Here is a 23,374-nt window from a genome sequence, read left to right on the forward strand (position 1 = left end):
ACCACCAGCGACAGAGGAGCGGAATAACAGCGGGATTGCAGCGATTCACAAAATGGAGGCTTTCGTTTAACTTTCTGTTTCTTTTTCGATTCTCGACGCTTCTGAAGTGCGGAGAGAGCTTTGTTGGACGGACAGTGGTTAGCACACAGCACTGGGGTGAATATACAGCAAGTCAGGCGAAATTAAAAGCTCTGGGGACGTGGGAAGTTTAATGTTTAGGGTAAAAGGCGGTTGAAGACTGGTGTTTGTACCTCGGCTCTTGTAGCCGTTAGCAGCTCTAGCGTTAGCTGCTTGGAAAGGGTTCTTCCTGGTTGCACAACCATGTTCTCGAACCAGTTTTTTCACTAACGTTTCAGTTGAGCCCATAAAGAAACAGAGATTCGGCCAAAGAAGAAAAGATAAGTGTTGCTTTCTGTTGAAATCCGCCGAGGTCTGTCTCTGTTTTGTTGGGTGTAAATTGATAAGACATTTCCATGAAGAAGGAACAGAATGTAACGAAACCGAGGATCTCGATGATCTGACCTCAAGAGGAAACCAAACACAAATGCCTCGCCTTCATGGAGAATGACACTATACTAGCTAAAGAAGGTGATTATCTTCCTCTTCAAACTACCTGTAGTCTTGATTTGAAACTAAAAACGCCTTATGAGACTGTCGTCTCCATTTGAATAATCTTCATTTATTAGTACATTTTGTACTGATTTTGATACTGTATATGTTTACTGGTATAATTGTTATTTTAAGCTCAAACGTGCCTCAATGTTGTCAGCAATGGCCTGAACGTTGCAAACTACCACTAATGATACTGATGATGTGGATTTATATTTTTATATATCTGTAGTTAGTAACATATTAAAGCTAAATCATTTTTAAGTGTAACACGGGTCAATTTCAAAACTGCGTGTTTCAGTGCTACACAGCAGTAATAGCTACATATTTTAGGGTTGCTACAATGATAACTAAGCTAATTTTAACGAAGAACTTTGATTCTATCTTATGGGTCTAGCACATGTTGTAACAGGCATGGGTGTCCAGTGAAGCCCCTGCCTAAGCCCTGCTCAAGCCTTTTGTTTTCCCTTCTAAAGCAATGTCATTTATCCAGCTATCTGTTTGGGCGTTTTATGTAATTTTTAATCATGCTTTCTCCTGTTCTCAAACACACTGTATGGCCACAGCTTTGTGGAGACTTGCTTGCCTAACGTTGCTTGCAACGTTTAACATTTTGCTGCAGTAACATTCTGTAAGCTTTTGGGAATCCTTTACATTAGACGTTGGAACATTTGGTGCAGTCAGTCACAAGCATTTCAATGGGGTTAGAAAGTGGGTTTTGATCACGAAATCCACACCAGCTAATGACAGAGGATCATGGATTGAGCTCAATCACTCCAGAGAAGAGTTTTATAGCTGACAATCTGTATTCTTAGGCATGAAGATCTCTTTGTGGTGACATTGGGCATGTGGATATGTGGACCTTTTCAGAATGTAGCAAATAAATGTTTGCAAATGTAAAATAATTTCAGAAATTTGTGATTTCAGTGTTTGATATAAAGGAAGGAATAATGATGTATGAATTAGATATCTGGAGCATATTTTGAGCACTTTTTCATAAAATGTTTTCTTGTGTTTTGTATTTTAGGTCTTCTTGAGCCTGTGCTTCCAGGCTCAGTAACCTTTGACAACAGTATTTTAGCACCTCTTCAGAACAATTATTTGTATAAGGAGTCTAAGGAATGTTTTACTTACAGTTCAGCATATTTGATAAATAATGCAACCTTGCAAGAAAAGGTAAGTAGAATAGCCTCTTTTAGCTCTTTGTACAACCTAGGTGAGTGTTTTTGCCCAGTTGACATTATTTCTGCTCTTATTTTACTTAGTATTCTGCTTTCCGTGCGGAAAAACAGGCCAAAGGTTACTCAGAAAAAGAACTGGAGGAGTCGTTTGGATTTTTGTTATTCGATGATGAATCCAAGGTACACACACACACATAACATTTATCACCATTGTTTTTAAAACTGTGCTATTATGCAATTTGTTTCCTAATAACCTGTCCACATTTATTTAAAGGCAAATAAACTTGCGGATACTGGATTAATTGTCGGGCAAGGAACATGTACCACGCTTGGAGATTCCTCAAAGGGTAATTACTACCATGGCAGTGATAACTCTGCTTTTATTAGTAATTTCTGCTTTGTGTTAATGCTGGAATGTTGTATGTATTTATGATACGCTAACATAACCTTCTCAGACCCATCTTATTATATACACATATTCTCTGCTCAAGAAATGCTTTGCCATTCTCTCAGATTAATTACATTAAATAATTTCAACATACACGAAGATCCTGACTGAGATTTGAATGAACTGGTTGCTGTCAATAAAATACAACTGAAGCTTTAAAATTTGAAAAGTTTCTTAGGGTAAATAATGAAGTTTAAATATGCTCTTACCTTATGATGTGTGTAGTCCTGGCTCTCAACTGCTTTTGAAAGTGAAACTGTTAATGGACAGCTTTTGTACAATATGAAAAAGAAACTGAGAAATGGAAACTAAAACTATTTCTGGGGCAAAGTACCAAGTACTTATGGAATAGTGTAACAAACTGTGGAGGTCAGCTGTGCTGTTAGACTTTGCCTCTGAGTAATTACTACCATTTACAGAATAACACATTTTAACTACTACAGAATGCAAAATTTTCACAAATTGATTCCAGAAATGTAAATATAGCATCAGACATTTAATTAATGCTTTTAGTGTTAAAACTGTGGACACATAAATAGACTTTGTGTGAAATGCTGAAAATTATTAGTCAGGATGCTCCAGTTATATAACCATTATAAATAGTAAATTACAGTATTTTGGATTTTTATAATTGTGACAACAGTTGTTCTGTGCAGGGGTCACAGCTTTTGCTACAAGTCAAAGCCAAATGTTAGTGTGTTTGGTTTCCTTCCCCACTCTGTTTTTTTTCCCTTCTTCTTTTTTCTTTCTTTTTGGAGCTTGTAAGACTGCAGTGTATTGATGCCGGGTTCTTTCTACTCATCAGTTCGCTCAATTATTGTATTTTATTTTATTTGTTTGAAAACCTAATCAGAGTTCCAGCATTATGTATTCATTTCATTTCAGGTAACTCATTGATTAATTTGAATAAAGTCTAGTTTGACCATCAGTTAATATACAGTTAAACAATAAACTCTTCTCAAATTTTTCTTTTGAATTATAAAGCAATAAGTTGGAGCTTTGAACCATGAGGAGTATTGTTCATGCTTTATAAAGCATATTTTACATTTTGTTCTGGTGACCTTTTGTTTGGTTTTACCTAAAATAATGTGGAAGAACTGGTTTGTCCTGAATCTTAGGGCAGTTTTATTTTGTAGTCAGCATGTTGTAACTAGAAATGTCACTATCATAATATAATTATATCATAATATAAACACAGAGTTTCTAGTGATTAGATATACAGTAGACATACACACTGAAATATGTACAGAGATTGTGTAAAACAAAGAAAGTAGCTTGAAAAAAGCTTGCAAAGAAAGTGCAAAACCATGAAGGGAACCCTCTCTGAAACTACATACTTCAATCCCAATTGTCTTGTCAAAAGAGTACATCACAATTAGCAGAACATTCATTAGTTTAATACAGTGGTTCTCAAACTTTTTGGACCAAGTACCACCCGTTATCAAACCAAAACCTCCAAGTACTATCTTTGAGTTTTACCACAGAATCATGTGCGCCTCTGGTTCTTCCTCTGTTCAGGGGGCAGGTGTTCTGAATAAGGCAATGTCTTACTTGAATTTTGCATATTTTGTAACATTTCTACTTGAAATTTGCCTGCTAATTTCAGCAATGCTCTTTAATATGCTACAGAGGAAAAGAGCATGGTGCTTGGAGCAGGTGTTCACAGCAGTTATCTGTGCTTGTATCAAGAAGGCATTTCTAGTACCGATTGGTGTTTTAGAACTCTTTTGATGCGAAGAACAGCTTAGCTGTGTTTTTTTTTTCTTCACATGTACAGAATTCTGGCTTTGTTTCCCTCTACTTTTACTTCTGGATTTAGTTCTTCAGGGTTCCGGAGTATGTCACGGCTATTGGTTTTCTCGTTTCTGCTTTGCCTTTTTTGTAACAAACCCCAAAATGCTCACGTCTGTTGCTACACATTGCTTATGTCCAGCAGCTGAAACCTGGCTTTCTTTGCACAGATATTGCAAAATACTGGGGGATTGCGTTCCCTCTCTGAAAGAAATGTGTTCATTAAAAAATAAGTTCATTACATACATAATGAACTTTGGTGTATGCATACCCCATGTTGTATTCATTAAAGCAAAATTGAAACTGTGAAACATTTTTGTAATGTACACAAAAAAACTTGTAAATTTGTATTTATTAATACATTTCTTTACTTAAATAGGAGCACCTCTTACCACCCTCCGGTGGTACCACAGTTATATATGTATTTGTGTGTGTATTAGTGTTTTTATAGCCTACTAATATTACATGGATAACAGTTTTTATTTTATTTTTAATTTATGTTAACTGTGTTTAAACCAGGTGTGTATATCTCAAAGTACTCTGACTGTCTGGACCTAAAACGCTGGTATGATGGCAAGACCGGCAACATTGTCATCTTGAAGCTGACAAAGGTAAAAATATGTTATTCTATCACAATTATTTTCCCAAAAGTTGGCGAATGTGCTGGTTCTCAATTTCTACACTCATTTATATGACCTTAATAATTTAATCCATCCATCCTTCCATTGTCTGTAACCGCTTATCCAATTCAGGGTCATGGACGTTCTGGAGCATACACTGAATCATTGGGCGCAAGGCAGGAACACACTCTGGACAGGGCACCAGTCCTTCACAGGGCGACACACATTCACTCACACACTCACACAAATGGACACTTTTGAGTCACCAATCCACCTGCCAATGTGTGTTTTTTGGACTGTGGGAGGAAACCCACACTGACACAGAGAGAACACACCAAACTCCTCACAGTCAGTCACCCAGAGCGGGACTCGAACCCACACCACCAGGAGCTGTGTGAATACAACACTACCTGTTGCGCCACGGTGCTAATATTTTAATGAACATAATATTTTTTCATTACGTACTTTGCCCTCAGGGTCGGGTCAAAGAAGTAACAGAAAACTACACTCAGAAATTCACACCTCCAACCAGTGGTTTTGACTGCCATGTGTCAGATCAGCTTGGAGCAGTGTGTGCCACCACCAGCTCCTTCTTGGCTTTTGAACGAACCCAGGTGACATGCACCTCATCCTATTTTCATTTCAACTAATTTCTGAAAAAAGAAAAGTTTATACATTATACATTTTTTTCATTTTGGAAAAAAATCACTGTGTAGTATGATCTGTTTAACCCTAATAATTCCTGGCAGAAACAGTGGTCTTACTGAGAAACATATCCCCGACTAAATTCATGTTTAATTTTACAGTATTATATGTATGAGCTGCTGGAGGGAAGGAGGAGTAGGGCAGAGCCTTGCCCAAGACATGTGTGTCCATTCGCTGTGGTGGCATTTTCCTATGGGAAGAACACCTTCTCATTAGAGATTAAAGAGAAAAGGTCAGCACTATCAATTTGACTTTTAAAGCAGTACGTGAATAGCAAGGAGGCTATTGGCTGCATGTCCCTGTCCACTCATTTTCATAATATAATTTTAACAATTTGCTTTTGTTTGTTTGTTTATTTTTCTGAGAATTAAAAAAATGTTGCTTATTTTCAAGTCATTTTAGAACTAAATCTAAAGCGTCGTATCAAGTTAGTTTTGAGGCCAAAAGGTGATTCAAGTTAATTGTGGCACCCACTGAGGGAGCAGGAGCTGTGGATAAGCACTTCTGATATATTCTGAAGTAAAGATTCTGTTTTTTATGGCTTTGGAAGCTAAAGTGTACACTAAAAGGGTTCTAATTAACATTAAAAATATCTCAGATATTTAGTTAGTTCATTGGTTGTATCTCTCAACCCAGCTGCTGATGCCTATGTTGTGTATATTGTCAAGGTGATGCCACTGTAGATCATTCGGTGATCTGAGATACCCTCGCAGTTCTGAGCAAAAAGCCGGAGTTGAAATGGATTAATATACAAATAAATATCAAATGTTATTTTGTTAAGTGCAATTTCATGACATATCTTCAAGATTAAAATACATGTTATACATATAAAATGGAGTGGATAGGGTATATAACTTGCATATATCAATGTGTTCGTAACCAGGATAATATTAAACAATAAAATGCAATATTTTATGTTTTATTCATTCTGTTGTAACAATTCAGAGGAATTCGTACTTTTTAAATTTGGATAAATTAGAACTCATTCAGATGTGGTTTACATTGTTAGTAGAGTGCTATTTATGATAATTCAGTTTAAATAGGTTTATTCCTTAAGACCTAGTCGAAGTATAGCAAATTGTTTAATAGTTTAATAATTAAGAATTCCTCATTAATTTAGGAATACATGTAAGACTTGCTGCATTTGTTTCAAATGTAAAGCTGTTCATAAATGCTAAATTATACTGTAAGTAAGCATTGAGTTGTTTCTCTCTTTATTTATTTTTTTCAGCCAAGAAAAATCATGTAAGTATTTAATGAGTATTTTGTAATATCATTAATGTATTAATGTATGCTATTAGACATTGGTTTTAGTTCTGAGTATTATACAAGTGTCTTTTATTTTTAGGGAACATAGTTATCGTTGATGACTTGTGTACCTTTTTATTACAGCATTTTTTTACCAACCTTGGAGTGGCCTACTCAAAATTGAATCCGTTCTCTACAATATTGGTTTGGAGTCTATCCATGGTGCCTTGTTTCCTGCAAACCTGTGAGTCGTTTTGACTCGTTTGTTTGATGCTACATACATTCGTCCATATAAATCAGTGGAATTTTCATTGCATTACTGAGTACATATTTCCTCTTAATATGCAAATCTGATCTTTCTTGCAATTTTATTTCCCCATCAGTCCAAAGACAGTCAGAGTTGACCATGCTATTGGAGTCTCTGAACTGAGGAAGACATTGCCTCTAGCAGTTTTTGAAACCTCTTGTGTTGGTGAAGGTGAGTTAATTCACTTTAAACATTCATACTTTTGCAGTTGCTTAAATAACAGATGTATAAGCTGGTTGGAAATTGTTAATTGACAATTAAACACCAACTTGGCTTAGAATGCTATGGGATTTTACCAGTGTTTTTATATTTTGTTAATCTTTTATATGATTTTGTTGTTTTTTTTCCAGTTTCTCTAGATGGTCGATGTTTCAGTTTGTATAATGTAGTCTCCTTTGAAGAAAAAAATGACATATCTCATTTAACCAATGAGCTGAAGGCGAAAGACTTGGTAGGTTTGGGGTAGGGGTGTTTTTTGGAGCAGTGGACTATTTGACTAACGCTGGGGTTACACTACATGACTTTTAGTCTGATTTTAACCCCGATTTCCAGTCAGGCTGAGTCTGTGCTTGTTGGCGCTAGATTGCAGACTCTGGCGAAGTCGCAGTTTTTAGTCGTGGGAAAGTCGTGTATTGTGCGAGGGGCTCCAGCCTAGATATTTTGCCTCCAAATTGCATTTCAGATCAGTCACCACATATTAAACATGTTTGTTTTTTTTGTTTTTTTACCTGACTTTGCACATAGTCTCGTAGTGTAAACTTTTCATTAACTCAAGTCTGAACGAGTCCCATCAACAGCCAATGAGAATGAGTGGAGATCTACTGTGAAGGACTGATTAAACAGTAAACTAAAAGACATTACACAATTCTAGATGCACATGTCCCCAAACAACCAGTATTACCTGTAAGAGAAATGTGGAGCGTTAAGATGGAACATAGCCTCAAGTATATAGTATTAATACTATATATAGTATTCTACTAATCTACAGCTCCTCTGCAATGTGTAGAGGCCGCACTGATCACGTTTTCCCATCCATGACCCAAAGACATTTTTAAAGGTTTTTTCTTTGTGGACCTAAACAAATGGCAGCCCAAACAATAACTAACGAGTTCCATGTTTAGTTCGGGAGTTTGGGGTCGTGTAGTGTATTATTCCCAGTCATGTAGTGTGTGCCTGACATTTTTCTAGTATCCGTAAAAATACATTTGTGTGGTGTGATGTATCCAGTCTGTTTATAATCTGCGCCGACTTTGAAAATCATGTAGTGTATTTAAGGCTTAAGAGAAATCAGTTATTGGGTTTTTCCTGTTTTCTTTTTTTCCCCCACATACAGGCCCTTGTTGTTTGTTTAGATGATGGTGGTTTCCTTATACTGTTGCACTCATCACATTTCCTCTCATATGAAGGTAATGGTTTAATCGAATTCCAGCCTATATTAAGTGCATTTGTTGCATTTACATTTTCTAAATGTACACTTAACCTCTTAATAAAATTAGGTTATATTTTTGTAGGTGCAGTGGCTGGTAAAGCAATTGCTCTAAAAGGAATGTTTATGTTCCCAGACAGCAGAACTGTACCCAGAGGTGAGGAAACTTAAATCAATTTGTGTCAGGCTTTAGTAGCCTTTCATGTGTGTTTAATTTTGTTTATTGTTTCTCTTTTTATATAGAGACCAAAGGTGGATACGTCAAGCCTAAGGTTTCACCAGATGTTCTTCAAATTCTACCAGCACTGAATTATGCTGAATCGGAAATGGAGAAGTGTTCTCCAGCTCAGCAGGAGGAACCCCTTGGCACAGTGGAGAAACATCTACAGAACTTTGCCACTCTTATTTTACCTGGCCTTTCAAGCAGCCCTGCTCGGGAAGCCAGTATGTTTCCTGATCAGTATGATGTACCTGATGGTTTTCCATTAATCGCCCCAAAATGGACAGAGAAGGCTGGGACACGTCTAAAGACTTATTTGGAAAATCCATGTGGGTTTCAGATTCCAGTGGCCAGAGCATTGGAGCTCCTTGCTGCTGGAAAGCAGCAGCGTAGTGATGATGATCATGATGATGATGTCTATTATTATATCTCATCACCTGAGGAGGCCCCGCAAACCCCTGCTAACATGAGTTTAGAAAAGGATGAAACTGATCAAAGTCGTATTAACACTTTGTCTGATAAAGTGAAAACCACTGAAAAAAAGCAGCCTGAAAAGCTAAATGTCGCTGAACTGTCCCGTTCTGCTGTGCCAGATGATAATGGCACACCTGGTACAATGGTGGTTGCAACTTCTGACAACGTTTGTGATAGAATAAATGCTTCACCAAAATTAGGTGACCTACCTGAACAGTGTGTCTCAGTACATGATGAATGCAGCAGAGGTCCTGAGGCAGTCACAAAAGAAACTCCCATTGAAACCCCCGTTGGGCCACTAACAGAAAATGAAAAAGACATCTCAACTATGACAGTTAAGGCCAGTCAGCATTGTGAGGAAGAAGCAGAGGCTGAGGTTGATACGTCTAAGAATGAAGAATGTTGCTCAGATATCCTGGCTGAGACACCTGCTGAAGACAAGGAGGTCCTAAAAGAAGTTTCAGCCCCTGCTCCACCAGAGAACCAGACTGCAGCATTAGTCGAAGATGTTAGTAAAAATCTGCCACCTGCAAACACTGGCACTCCTCCTCAGAGACGCTTGCCCAGACGACGTGGCAAAAGGAGAAGAAAGGGTTTTGGGAAGAATCTAAGTAAAGTTGAAGAAACCCAGACCTCTGTGGAAAACACTGTTGTATCATCTAGTTCTGCAGTCTCCACGCCTGAACAGAGTGGGCATAGTGAGACAGTATGTTCCTCTTCCAGCGATCTGCTGAAAAAAGACTGGCGTTCTCTCCCGAGGCGCAAGAAGTTCTGGAATGCTAATGTCAATATAACAAGGGTCCTGAGGTCAGATGTTAAAAGTGGTGAAAATGAATCTATAGTAGAGCAAAGCTCTCCTCCAACAGACCCTAATGCTACAGGAAAAATTGTGACCAGCACACCAAAAAGAAAGATGGAAGGCTTTTGTTTCAGGGAACGATATGGCCTTAAGACAATAGTCACAGACTGTGGATTTGTCTTTGTTCCCCATGGATCTGAAATTGCTTCTGGAGACATAAAGCCATCAAAGGAAACAAAAGACATTGAAGATTCGCTGTTGGTGCAGACTTCCAGCCCTGCAAATGATAAACAAGCAGATACAACGGTTACTCCGCCAACAGAAAACAGTGAACTTATGCCTCTATCACACATACAAAACATTCCCATGGATGCTTCAGCAAATGCGCCTCAACAAATTTCAGAGAAAGAATCTACATCCCTCAAAAACTCTGAACCGTCTTTAGATTCTGATATCAAAAAAGACAAAACAAAAGATAGTGTGTACAAGGCAATATCCATAAGTAAACTAAAGACTGTACTTAGAAGAGCAAAGAGGATAAGAGATCATGGACAGTCAGCGTCAGATAATGCGGAGTCTGAATTGAAAAAAGTTAAACCAAACACGGAACTGGATGTGATGCAGGACAAAGACAAATTGAGCCCAAATAAAAGTACAAAAGAAAACAACAGCACTGCAGTACAGAATAATTGTGATCTGCCTGCTAGCGAAGAGCCTAGCAAAGGTCTGGAGCTTTTATCACAGGGGGAACTTCATAGCTCATCGTCCCAAGACAAGCTTACACCAAAAGAAAATGGTATGAATATAGTAAAATACATTTTTTGGGGGTTTTGTAGATATAGAATGTAAACCTGTTTAACATTTACATTAACAAAGTATGGTACGGTATATGACAGAACAAAAGAAATAATTTGAATATTTCAGTGAAGGTGAGATTTTACAGTTAATAGAAAGAATATATGTAAAGAAAATTAACTTTAAATTCGTAATGGAAGAATTTAAAGAAGAATATTTTTTTTAAATAAAAAAAGTCCAAAGGATTCTGTCTGCTTTTGTTTCGCTCCTGTCTTGCTAACCCTACTTAAAATCTTATTTTACCATAAGTAATAAAACATCTCTACCATTCCATTATAACATTAACAACAACTGTGTTAATTCGACATTTTCAGTAGGGAAAGCATCACAGTATAACAGCTTTGTCTTTTACTTCTGCCACCTCTGCTCTGTGTATGTTTGTGCATGTGCTTGACAGATTCTGCTTTGTTTTCATGCACATTCTTCCTTGCTGCTTTTTCATGCTCTATTGTCTCTGTGTTTTGTTCTTTTTTTCACAGGACACATCATTTTTGACACCCCTGCTCCTAATGAAATAGTTAAACAAGTTGACCAACAGCTCATATCTGCACTTGCTGAGGATAGTGTAGGAGGAAAAATGATTAGTTCTGAGGGCAAAAGAGGTAAAGAGGCGTTGGCCACTTGTGCATCTCTGCCTTCAGATGCTCTTAATCTTCTGGCTGACCTGGCCCTCAGCGTGAATAGTGACAAAATTCTTCCTATCACAACAAAACCCAGACAACAGACCCATGATGGAGTCAAGACTAATAACTTGCCGGAGTCAGTTCTTCATTCTCTGTTGCAAAGTTCTGCTGCCAGATTAAAATTACCTCCCAAATCCCCCTTTCCACAGAGTCTAGTAATGCCTAAGGATTTGATGATGGAAATATCAAAAGAGCATTCTTACTCACAGCCCACCTCTCTACTATCAGGTTTGTCAGGAGCGTTTCCCCAGGTTCCACCTCCTGATGGATGTGTTGACTCTCCACAATCCTTGAATTCTAAGCCTCAACTGAAGTTACCTGATCATAATAATGGCTCAGTCTATCAAAATAAAGGAGACAAAAATGGATGGAGACATATTACATCTTTAAATGTGTCACAACCATCTACTCTGCTGGCCAAAGTGCGGAAGCCAAAGCTTCTCCACCACAGGTGCATCATTGAAAAGGAGGGCTCAATTCAAGTAGGAAGAGATTGGAAAGAAATCTACGACTTCAGATATGACAGCAAGTTCACAAATGACCGACTGGAGAAAAGTGTGACAAGAGCACTGCATGGGTATGTGGTGTATTATTATTATTATTATTATTATTTATCCTTGTCTAGCAATTGTTTTCTTTGTATGGACTTGAAATGTTTGATTGTCACCTATAATACAGTACACTAAACACCTTATACACTGCATGGCTAAAGGTATGTAGACATCCAAACATTACATCCATTTGTGCTTGTTGGACATGTGAGTTTACTCTGAGATTGGTCTCTCTCTTTCTCTTTCTCTCTTGATTCCTATAAAATGAACTTTGAATGAATTTTCTTTATGTTATACTACAAGAACTCTAACAGTCAAGGACTGATGTTGGGAGGTAAGGCATAGCTTGCAGCAGGGAAAATGTGCTGCCACAAACTTCAAAGTACACAATTCTCTATATTGTTAGAGATCGATTCCAAGCATTATCAAAGCCCCAAAGCATTATTCCTTCTCCATCTTGCTTCATGGTTTGCTCTATGAATTCAGGCAGGTAACAAACCCAGTCATCCAATAAACCCAGGTTTGTTCTTCATATTGCCAGACAGAGAAGCATTATTCATCACTTCACATTTCCACAGCAGCATGCTTTTCACAACTCTAGCCATATGACACTGCCAACTTTGAAAGCCACTGACTTGTTCAGTATGTCTCATGCTGTAGCCAGGTTTTGTCTATGGAGATTTCAAGACTATAGTCCAGTATCTTCCAGTGCATTTGAAACAGCTTTAGTTGAAATGGCACTTTAGAGGTGTTCAAAGAGCACTGACCATGTTGTGTTTGGTTTCAAAATATAAGAGATGTTTTTATGGATTACATGATAATTATGATCAAAGAATTAATGCACTTTGTACATTGCATACGATGTTAAAAACAAGATTATTAGATCTTTAAAAAAAACATACATCTTGTGCCTTTTACAGTATTGTAGAAATGTATATTCTGTATACTGCTAACTGCTTTTTATAATTCCTGTATTTTTCAGCAAATGGGATTTCAGCATTGAGGACAACTATGAGCAGGTTCATCTCATTTTCCATATGTGGATAGGTCTGTTCTACAGCAAACCCACATCCAGGTTCTTTCACTTTGACAACTGTCTGCAGCTTGAAAAAAATGACCCTCCAAATGTATCTGATGATATGAGCCCTGTACAGGCTACATCGTTTTCTTTTGTTGGCTCCAAAGAGGATGGAACTTGTCCCCCTCATCCTGTGTCAGATATCCTAGACCTTTCAGTCAAAGTATCTGATGTTTCAGATAATTGCACTGTTTCACAAAAAAACAGTGGAGAGAGTCTCACAACCAGTTCTGAGACAAGATCAGGAACGGAACACACGGCAGAAAGTGAAGAGCCAGTCAGAGCTAATTTATCCCATTCTTCTAATGTTCCGCCAAAGTTAAGTGATACGGTAAGTATTTCTAACAGAAATATAATAAACATTTTTTGCCAGCATACATTTATCATAAAACAATATAGTTAAATACATCACTGTAGGGCTATGCTCATGACCTAGCCTTTTTTTAAATTCAATTACTGTTGAGGGTGTAGTGAATTAAGATCCCCATATCTCCTAGTAATAATCTGTGGCCTATTGGATATTTTTTTCAAATTTACCCAAAATCTGCTGTTTACTTCAGTATCTATAAAATGTTTTATTCTTAAAATTAAAGACATGCATTTGAGTGTATATAAAAGAGCTTTTCCACTGCATGGATTTCACTTGACTCAGCTCTGTGTGACTTGACGTGCTTTCCATGCTCGCGTTCCACTACAAAAATGTAAATGAAATGTAATCAGTCACATTCGTAAACCACCTTTAACCAGAACAGCAGGCTTTGAATAAAACAACAATGGTGGTGTTAACCTTAGGCGCAGTTGTGTATTTTGGTTGGTTGTTTGTTTTGTTCAGTTTTTTTATTTTTTTAAACGCGGCTCCGTGTTTTCCCTTGTTGCAGCATCTGGCTTTTGTTGGTGTTTTTCGTCTGCCACCCGATTCCAAGGACCTATTTTGGCTAGTGAAAAAGCAAAAAAATCAAGTCGAGTAGGATCCGTACAGTGGAAAAGCACCAGAAATATTTAGTTTTAGTCAATTTTCTATTTATTTATTGTTATAATTATTATTATTATTTTTTTTTATAAAAATCATTTAATTTATGCCTCATTAATTCATGTCAGACATCCATATCACTTTGGCTTACAGTATAACGGGTCTATAAGAGATTAAAAAGAAATCAATTTAACTATTTATACATTTATGCGATTTATACAATGCACCAAATGACATTTGTAAAATTAAAAAATTTGAAACATAATATTTTAAGGGTAGTTTTGACAACAGATACTACAGGGAGTTGTTAGGAAATATGAAATGTTGACAAAAATGTTTGGGGCTGCCATCCGCTTGTTGACTTTGAAGCCATGCGTGATGTTTCGCCATTTACGGGTTTAATCGTACCTTCAGGTCCTGTGCCATACATTCATAACATATTTGTTTACAGATTGAATAAAGCAGAATATCTCAATCAATTATGTGATCTTAGTTCATGAGTTCAGAAAAAAGATTAAAAAAAAAAAACTTAAAAAGAAGCAAACGTTTTTGGCAGGACTGGTTGCATATTCACAGCTCATTCTGATCTGTTTGATATGCCATGTGGACTGACTGTACTCTTTTGTTTTGTGTTATTTCATTGCAGGTTTACAGATCTACTGAGAACCTCTTGGAAGAAAGTCCTCTTCCTGACGATGAGTGTAGTGACACGGACAATGATACGGTCACTGAAAGCTCTTACACAAAAATTTTGGAGAACAACAGTGCATACAGCCATTTGTGTGAACAGGCGTCAAATATGCACATAGATGAACAAAAAAGATTGAAATTGCAGCAGAGTGCAGTGGTTAGGAAGGACCAGTCTATGCCAGAGGCACTGAAGTTCAAAAGACCTGAGAAAATTCCCTCAGGAAAAGTCACAGGCTCTGATTCCAAGTGTACTGTATTCCACCAGATCATAAGGCCTTTGAAGTCTGTGATTTTCTCAAAGCTGCATGACCAAGTTCCTGAAAAAATACACATACACAAAGCACAGAGCAATAAGGGCAAAATTGGAGATGGAATACCTGAGTCAACGGAGAGTGTGTCAAAAGATAAGCATACTGCAGCACTCACTGATGAAAACGTGCAGTCTGCTAATGACAAAGATAAGAGTGTATTTAAAACAGTGGAAGAAAGCAGACCTGCCAGTCCTGTGGTCACATCTCATGAAAATGATGATGCAAAAGTGGAAGAAGTTAAATCTGTGCATGATTGTGTAGATTCACAAAGTGAATCTGTGGTCATTCCCAGAGTGAATGAGGTTACAGCTGATAAAGTTAAAGATGACACACCCAAGCCTGTAGTCATTCATGACACACCCATGCATGTAGTCATTGATGACACACCTGAGGGTGGGCATGTCATCAGTGATAAGGCAAAGGAAACCATCAAACCTATGACAGCAGATGAATCTGCACCTGATACCAAAAAAGATGCAAGTGACTCAGTACACAATGATGAAGCAAAGGAGAATGCACCTATGCCTGAGGTCAGACATGACATACCTACACTGGATGTCAAAAGTGACATTTCAAGCACTGACATGAGAAAGGAGACACCTCATAATGTATGTGATATCAGTAATGAAAGGGTGGAGAAGAACGATGTTAAACCTGTGCAGGACGTCAGAGATGGCACAGTTGTAACTGAACAAGAACTTGAAGAGAATGCAGAGAAAGGGGTTACACCTACTTGTGTTACTGCAGGTGGCTCGTCTGTAAATGTACAGGATGGGAATGTAATCACAAACGAAGCCAGACCTAAACTTGATAGTCCATCCGTAACTGAGTGTCATGACGAGATCGAAGGCAAGCCGGTTCCAGAAGAAAATAATGAAAATGATAACAATAAACATGTGTCTGAGAAATCAGAGGAAAAAATATGTGAAAAAGTACCAGACGAATATAATGATCATCCAGATGCACAGCTAATTTGTGATGCCAACCAAAAAATGGAATCAGAAAAGCAAAATAACATTGAGTCTCTTGTGCCAGCTTTGGAAGAAGCAGACACGTGCATAGAACTGGACAAATGTAATAAGAGGAATGCAGATGAAGAAACCAAAGGAAAGGTGGACAAAATGAGTATCTCTGATGATGAGGACCTTGCTAAAGAGATGGGTTGTTCTTCCACAGATGTAGGAAATGTAAAGCTGCATGAGGGTGAAATAAAAACTGAGACTAACATAATAAACAGTGTTGGAGAGCAGACGAGTGCTCAGTCAGAGATGACATCTGATTCATCTGCAGATCATGAGAGCCTAACTGCACAGGAGTTATTAAAGAAGAAGGAAGCCCACAGTTCAACTGTTGGTGCCACTTGCGTCCCAGCAGAGTGTTTCAGTGAAAGTTCAAAATTTCATCACTCAACACTTGTTCAGAATGAGATCCAGGCTGAACCTAGAAGAGAGAGTGGGGATGTTTCCCTTTGCACTGAAGTTAATGCAAATGTGGACAAAACACAGAATGTTGATTCAAGCAAAAACACTGAACCACAGGGGAAAGACACCAACCAGAAAAATGTCCCCTACACAGTATGTGAAATGCCTTTTGATAAAATCTCTAAGACATGTCATGTTTTTGACGGTCAGGACAGTCAGGATATGTCACAACTGGACCTGCAAATAAATACAGAGCCTGAGCTAAAAAGCAGAAGCTGCACCCCTACTCAGGACGAAATGCAATATAATCATGAGGATTGTAAGGATTCACAAGACAATCACAGAACAGTTCGCACTTTAAAAAGGAGTCCCACCATTGCAGGGTTGCTACCCGATAGGGTACCTTTGTGCCCACCAACCAGTTCAGAGACACACATTTCAAATTCTCCAGGTCACAGAGCACAATCTTTCCCTCAGGGTGCTTACTGGTCTTTTAGGAAGCATGAAACCACTGTAAAAGTGACTGATGAAAGGTCATCATCAAGCAGTGAACATGTGCCCAAGCACAACTTGTTTCATTTTGAGCATGAAGCAATCACCCCAACAAGAGACATTTATTCTACAGAAGGTCAGCCTCTTAAGGATCAATATGATCTTTCATCAGAACAATTTGAAGAGCAATCACCGGAGCTGCTTTCAACATGGACATATGGCTCTAACTTCAAAATAGATGAACAAGATACACTCAGGGAATCATATGCATGTGATGAGGATTTAGAGCGTCCTTTTACACAGTCCAGAAACAATAGGTCTATTCAAAGAGAAGTTGCACAAATGCCAAGAGAGGCCACAGAGAGTGATTCAGACATCCCCGTCTGGCTAAAGCAGTTTCACTATGCAGATTCCATGTCCACTACGTGTAGAACAGATGAAAGACTTTTTCCTTTTAGTTATAAAAGAGATGTGTTCTGTTCATATGAATCTAATGACTTCGACAGTATTAATTACAGTAGAAAGAAACGCAAAAGAACACTCTATGAAGATAACTTGGATAAAGACGCAGAGCACACTATTAGAAAGACCATTTCCTATGGTGCAGATCGAACAAAAACATTTAGGACAGTCATTTCTACCCCACACCAGCATAGAGGAGAAAGCAAATCGTCATTTGACTGGCACAGGTATTTCAGGAGAGAAGGAATATTTGACTCAAGTGAGGAGAATGACAGGTTTGTCCGTGACCCCCCCTCTTCTATCATTACTGTATTTGATAAGAAAGGTAATCGAGTCATATTTGAAAATCCTGCCACTCTACAACGATCAGCAGGCACACATGCTGTGAGTTTGGATGCTGAAGAATCTTTCCATAGCTGGGAAGATCAGAAATCAAAATCTGACATCACTCAGTCTTTAATGGAACGTGAGTATCTCATCTTCTCAGAAAAGATGAATCAGATGCTTAAAAACTGCAAGGCCGCCTCCAGAGCAAAGTCGCAACGCAAAACGAATCTTAGCCAAGCTGAGAACCTGATGACTATTCAGTTTTCAAGACTTGATGAGCAGGAAGGTTCTGTTCAATTTGATGAAACTTGGCAAACTCTGCCCAAGTTTAAGATAAATGTGGACATGTCTGAAAGGAAAGTCATGAGGGAGAAGAGGAATTATAGTAGACCCTTGCATCTCCAAAGCCTTTATTGCAAAGGAGGCAATGAAGCATCTTCCTCCAAGATATCAGACATAACAAAAGAATGTGCAAAATCTTACAATACCTTGATGAATGATGTCTGCACTGGAAAGACAGTTGTTCGTCAGAATGACAAAAAAAGAAAACATGATGTTGAGACTCCTGCAAGTAGAAAACCAAGTGCATTCTGTGGTCGCATTAAAAAAGCCATGTTTGATAACCTGCATGACAATTTGAACTCTGTTGTGCGGCAAGCATGCAAGATTAAGTACAAGTTCTACATCTTGGTTACATCGGCAGACCCTTTTTTCAAGGAAGCCAAGGTAAGAAAACATTGGATTAGGAATGGACTTCTCTGTAGTCTGTATTAGAATCTCTTGGTCTAAGCTTGGTTCATCTATGAAGTAAATTAATGTAATTTTATAAAATGGGTGATATGCCCTGATATAATCCAAAATTAATAGCTTTGGAAGTTTTGTCTTGTGTATAATGTTACTACAAATATATAAGAAGTTTGGGGTGGGGTTATAGGAGTGGGTTACAGAAGTATGCAATGCGAAGTATGTAATGCAATGTCACAATGAATTGTTATGGAAGTCCTGGCACAGTAAGTTCAATGTTGTTTGTTATTACATAATGTTTTTGTTTTAATTGTATTGTTATATAGTCTGTGGGTTGGTAGACCAGTTCAGTAGTGGAGTTTCATGAAGCTCAAGTTTGTAACTTGCTTATACTATGTATGTAGCAGATGATTTAGTTACAATTGATGGGAGGAACATTTCCTTACCAAACGAAAATGCTGGAAATTGTATTAATATTCGTAATCCTAGTGCTTAAACGAAATGCTCCTAATATGGGCAAGATGCTGGCTATGAAGAGATACAAATTGTCAGGGGTTTATTATATTCATATTGAGGGTTAATCATAGAAAGATGTTCACTACTATATATTCTGATGTTTAGGAAATTTTGGAGGCGGAGGGACACACAGCGGTTGAGCCTTACCAGTTTGGCTTGGATACCAAGGACCAAACTCCTCTTCTTATTATAATACGGAATGAGGATATTGCAGGACACATATGTGATGTAAGTCACATGTTCAGAGTTTTTTACCAAGTTGTTTCCTAAGTTCAAAGACTCTTTTTTTTTTTTTTTTTAAAAGACTCATGTCTTCCCAGGTCCCTCATTTGCTGGAACTGAAGAAGTCATCCAAAGTACTTTTTGCGGGCATTGATCAGCCTGATGATGTCGTGAACCTTACACACCAGGAACTTTTTGCCAAGGGTGGCTTTGTGGTATTAGATGACAACTCTTTGGACACGCTGACGTTAGGTAGTGGTTTTAGAGTATGATATCATTGTATAAAAACTGTAATAACTTAATCTCAAAGATTTCTCATGTCAAATTGATTCTGTTTTTCTTTTATAAAACCCTTTAAAGAAAATATGAAAAGGGTTGTGGGCATTATGGAGGAGCTTGATAAAAAAGGGAAGTGGAAATGGTTTCTGCACTACAGAGACAGCCGAAAACTTCGGGAAAATGCAAGGTAAACTCAATTTTTCTATTTTTATTTGTTGGACATAACAAGAAGGCCAAACCATACAGAAGCATCTTGCAGAGAGATTTAATGGCAGCTAAAGCATAATCGCTGTCCAGAGAAAAACATGTATCTCCACTTTTGAGGATTTTTAGTTTATCGTTTAAACACAGCAGTTAATTTACCAAAATTACTTTGAACTAAATCTTTTTTACTGACTTCCTGTGAATGTTAGGAAGGTTTTTTCCTCCTTCTGTAAAGCTGCTATTTTGGAGATACATGTTTTTCATTGGACAGAGATGATACTGTGAATTAAATTTAAGTGAGTGGCGGCACAGTGGTGCTACAGGTTGTGTTGCTTTCACACAGCTCCAGGGTCCTGGGATTGTGGGCTTTAACCCCACCATTCTCTGTGAGGAGTTTGGTGTGTTCTCCTTCTGTGTGTGTGTGGGTTACCTCTCACAGTCTAAAAAGTTTTGTAGGTTGATTGTCAATGCAAAGGTGTCCTCAGCTGCAAGTGTGTGAGTGAATATATATGTGCCTGTGATACACTGGCACACCGTCCAGGGTGTATTCCTTCCTTGTGCACAGTGAGTCTGATCCAGCACAATTCTGAATGGAATGAGTAGTTACTGATGAGTGAATGGATGGATGGAGGAATAAAATGTAAACAGAAAAAAACAGAGTTCGATTCCTGCTCCAGGTGACTGTCTGTGAGGAGTGTGGTGTGTTCTCCCAGTGTCTGCATGGGTTTTCTCTGAGTAACTGTCTGTGAGGAGTTGGTGTGTTCTCCCTGTGTCTGTGTGGGTTTCCTCCGGGTGACTGTCTGTGAGGAGTGTGGTGTGTTCTCCCTGTGCCTGTTTGGGTTTTCTCTGGGTGCTCCAGTTTCCTCCCACAGTCCAAAAACACACGTTGGTAGGTGGATTGGTGACTCAAACGTGTCCATAGGTGTGAGTGTGTGTGTGTGTGTGTCTGTGTTGTCCTGTGAAGGACTGGCGCCCCCTCCAGGGTGTATTCCCAATTCCAGGTAGGCTGTGGACCCACCGCGACCATGAACTGCATAAGCTGTTACAGATAATGAATGAATGAATAATACAAACCTATAAAAATCACTGGGTATATGAAATAAGAAAATTCAGTAATGTCATATCTCTGCTGTAAACAGTAACTTGTATGGTGAATGCCTAGAACATGAGTTCACAATTCTTTCTTCATTTATCAGGTGTAGTCCCGAGGCACAGACCAGAAAGAACTTCATGGACTGCTGCCAGGAAGCTGGGATGGTGGAGGTCTTGCCTTACCATGAGTGTGATGTCATTTCACGAGACAGACCAGACTACCTTCACTGTCTTGTTTGTCTCCAGATACAGAATGCCTCTGCTCGGTTCCCTGTATTTATTACAGGTGAAGGTTCCTGTTTATCTTTATATAATCAGTTATATGTAGGCCTGCTTTTCTGTGGATCTTGCTGCTATTCTATGGGTCTTGCTTTTAGATATTGATTTTAGATATCCAATTAAAAACATGTATCTGCATTTTTGTGGATTTTTTGTTTGAACACAGCAGCTGTCACACTGTGTGAAAATTTCATAACAGACAAACCAATAAAAATACTGCAAAATTAACTGGAATACTATCTTCTTACGTTCACTTCCATTGAAAGTTAAGAAGGTTTTTTCCTTCTGTAAAATTACTGTTTTGTCTGGGAGATGCATGCTTTTAATCAGACTGCAGTTGTTTTAAGGGGTTTTTAAAATATATAAATAAGATTTGTATTACTTTGTTGTAGTGCTTCTGTATATGGAATAATCAGTACACTTTAGAGAAGGTTGCTAATTCAGGGCAATACATTTCTTTTCCTAGAACTGAACTGATAATTCCTGCACTGGATGTGACCTAGATTTTATGTAAATGTTACTTTTTAGGATTAAATATTTATCTATTTATATTTCTTTCTTTTTCAGATACACCGGCCGAGGCGTTTGAAAAACATGGGATTTTAACAATGAATATATACACATTTTCAAGGATTCTTTCAAACGACACATGTTCCATTTCATAAATTATTCACTAAAAATGGCCTTTTGGCACATTTCTTTTCTTGCAGAATCTGGCTACTTGCTTTTTGGCAAGTGTCTTGTAAAAAATTGTAAGTTATTTTTCTCTGTACATGCTCAACTTGTATAACTGTAGAAGTGATTACTGTAAAATGTTTAATTTGCTTCAGTTTTATATATTGTACAAATATTCCAGTGCTATTTTAGTGTATTTTCATTTGTTTTCATATGGTTTTATAAATCATATTTACAAGTTCTAATTTTAATAAAATAAAATACTTAAGAACGTTTGCTTGCTACAAGTTATTTTTCCTTACCATGTTATGCTAAACTAACATATTTTTCTGTAATATACCAAAATAAAAATAGTAGAGCTTAAATAAACATTGTTTGTTTGTTCTTAATTTAATCATAAGAGTTGTGTGTAGTAGTATACACTGACCACCTACTTGTTTCACTTGTCATACAGGAGAACTTTAGTTTCATAATTATTACAGACTGTAGTCCATTTGTTGCTGCAGTGACTCTGACTTAGTGGTGATGTACCAGCACGGTTCACTCTGTTAGACACTCCTACCTCGTTTGGTCCACCTTGAAGATGTAAAGTCAGCCTGCTCTGTGGGTTCCTGACCCAAAATGTGGAAAATAAAGTATACAGAGCAACATATGGACTGTAATCCGTAATTATAAAACTACAAAGTGCTCCTATATGGTTAATGAAACTCAAGAGAATGAAGGGTAAAGACAAGGAGATTGTCATAATGTTATGGCTCTGTAATTTGAACAATTTGGTGTATTTGTATTATTTATTCAGTGGTATTTGGAAATTATCAATTGAATTTGTATTCAAATTCAAATAGAGGTGAAAAAAATAGTTTCTACAAATAATCACTCATAAGTAACTTTACTTGTATTAGAGCAGGTGAATATGCTGTAAACAGGCACTGGTATTGGAAAGTAAGTATTTGTAACTGTTCTATGAGTTTAAGATGTAATACTTTTGGATTAATTAACAGGACCAATGTAGTAAAATATAACTTTGTTTTTGAAAAGTTGCAGATACGTTTTTCAGATTTAAAAAACAGAGGAACAGGAGTTTGATTCCTGATTTTAGCAAATGTGTAGATTTGTTACATTTTGTCAGCAGTGTCTGATTTAATTTAATGTATTGATCAGATAAAACTGAATATTGAAGGCTAATTTTGGCTTTGCACTTCCAATTTGATTCAATACGAATAAACAAAGCATCTTAAAAATACATGAAACATTTAAGATAAGTTAGGTTTTAAAGAATGAGGTGGGGCCCTCATGGATTTGACTTGATTTTCAACTCGTCAGATTAAATTGGCTTGAGAGCTGGGAAATCCAGAGTCCAAGTCAACTCCTGTCTGTCAAACAACCCATTTTTTTGCAGTGTGTTGCATTGCTATGTAGAAATAGGCCACTGCCATTAGACTATATTGTTTCTATTGAGGGACACTATTATTCTGCAATAATAGTGCAGATCATGTGGATGATATATGTATGCGCATGCGTTGTGTTACCCATCCTTTATTTCGTTTGAAATCAAGGGACTTTGTTGGAGTGTATCCTCCTTGGTTGTAGTTACTGCCTCTTCTTTTCTGATAAGGCTTTTAGATTTTGAAATATTTTCTCAGGACATTAGTGAGGTCACGCAGAGCTCATGTATCACTACTCCTCATCCCAAAT

General features: G+C 37.7%; 1 protein-coding gene across 3 annotated transcripts; it reads left to right on the forward strand.

Moving 5' to 3' along the window:
* tasor2 (transcription activation suppressor family member 2) lies at positions 1-22,010 on the forward strand. Of its 3 annotated transcripts, none has more exons than XM_066643323.1 (22): positions 1-588; positions 1,637-1,785; positions 1,875-1,970; positions 2,065-2,137; positions 4,549-4,640; positions 5,126-5,263; positions 5,456-5,586; positions 6,586-6,599; positions 6,747-6,846; positions 6,986-7,080; positions 7,260-7,360; positions 8,243-8,315; positions 8,421-8,492; positions 8,579-10,624; positions 11,163-11,943; positions 12,900-13,326; positions 14,612-18,394; positions 19,034-19,156; positions 19,249-19,402; positions 19,511-19,616; positions 20,830-21,011; positions 21,572-22,010. In XM_066643323.1, the coding sequence occupies exons 1-22, from the start codon at positions 558-560 to the stop codon at positions 21,667-21,669; spliced, it is 8,865 nt and encodes a 2,954-aa protein (XP_066499420.1). In that variant the 5' UTR covers positions 1-557; the 3' UTR covers positions 21,670-22,010. The 3 variants fall into 3 exon arrangements, 2 of the variants coding, with proteins under 2 accessions (XP_066499420.1, XP_066499421.1); XM_066643324.1 differs by having other exon boundaries at positions 11,595-11,943; XR_010795298.1 differs by lacking the exons at positions 20,830-21,011; positions 21,572-22,010 and having other exon boundaries at positions 19,233-19,402.
* Positions 22,011-23,374: the final 1,364 nt, after the last annotated feature.

The sequence above is a fragment of the Hoplias malabaricus genome, chromosome 14 (assembly GCF_029633855.1).
Source record: "Hoplias malabaricus isolate fHopMal1 chromosome 14, fHopMal1.hap1, whole genome shotgun sequence".
Taxonomy (NCBI): domain Eukaryota; kingdom Metazoa; phylum Chordata; class Actinopteri; order Characiformes; family Erythrinidae; genus Hoplias; species Hoplias malabaricus.

Bases quoted from the DNA above. Each gene is read 5' to 3' on its own strand.
- tasor2 (XM_066643323.1), top strand. From the start codon at position 558: ATGGAGAATGACACTATACTAGCTAAAGAAG. The intron at 7,361-8,242 runs GTAGGTTTGGGG...CCCCACATACAG, and splicing joins AGCTGAAGGCGAAAGACTTG to GCCCTTGTTGTTTGTTTAGA. The intron at 19,403-19,510 runs GTAGTGGTTTTA...AACCCTTTAAAG, and splicing joins TTTGGACACGCTGACGTTAG to AAAATATGAAAAGGGTTGTG.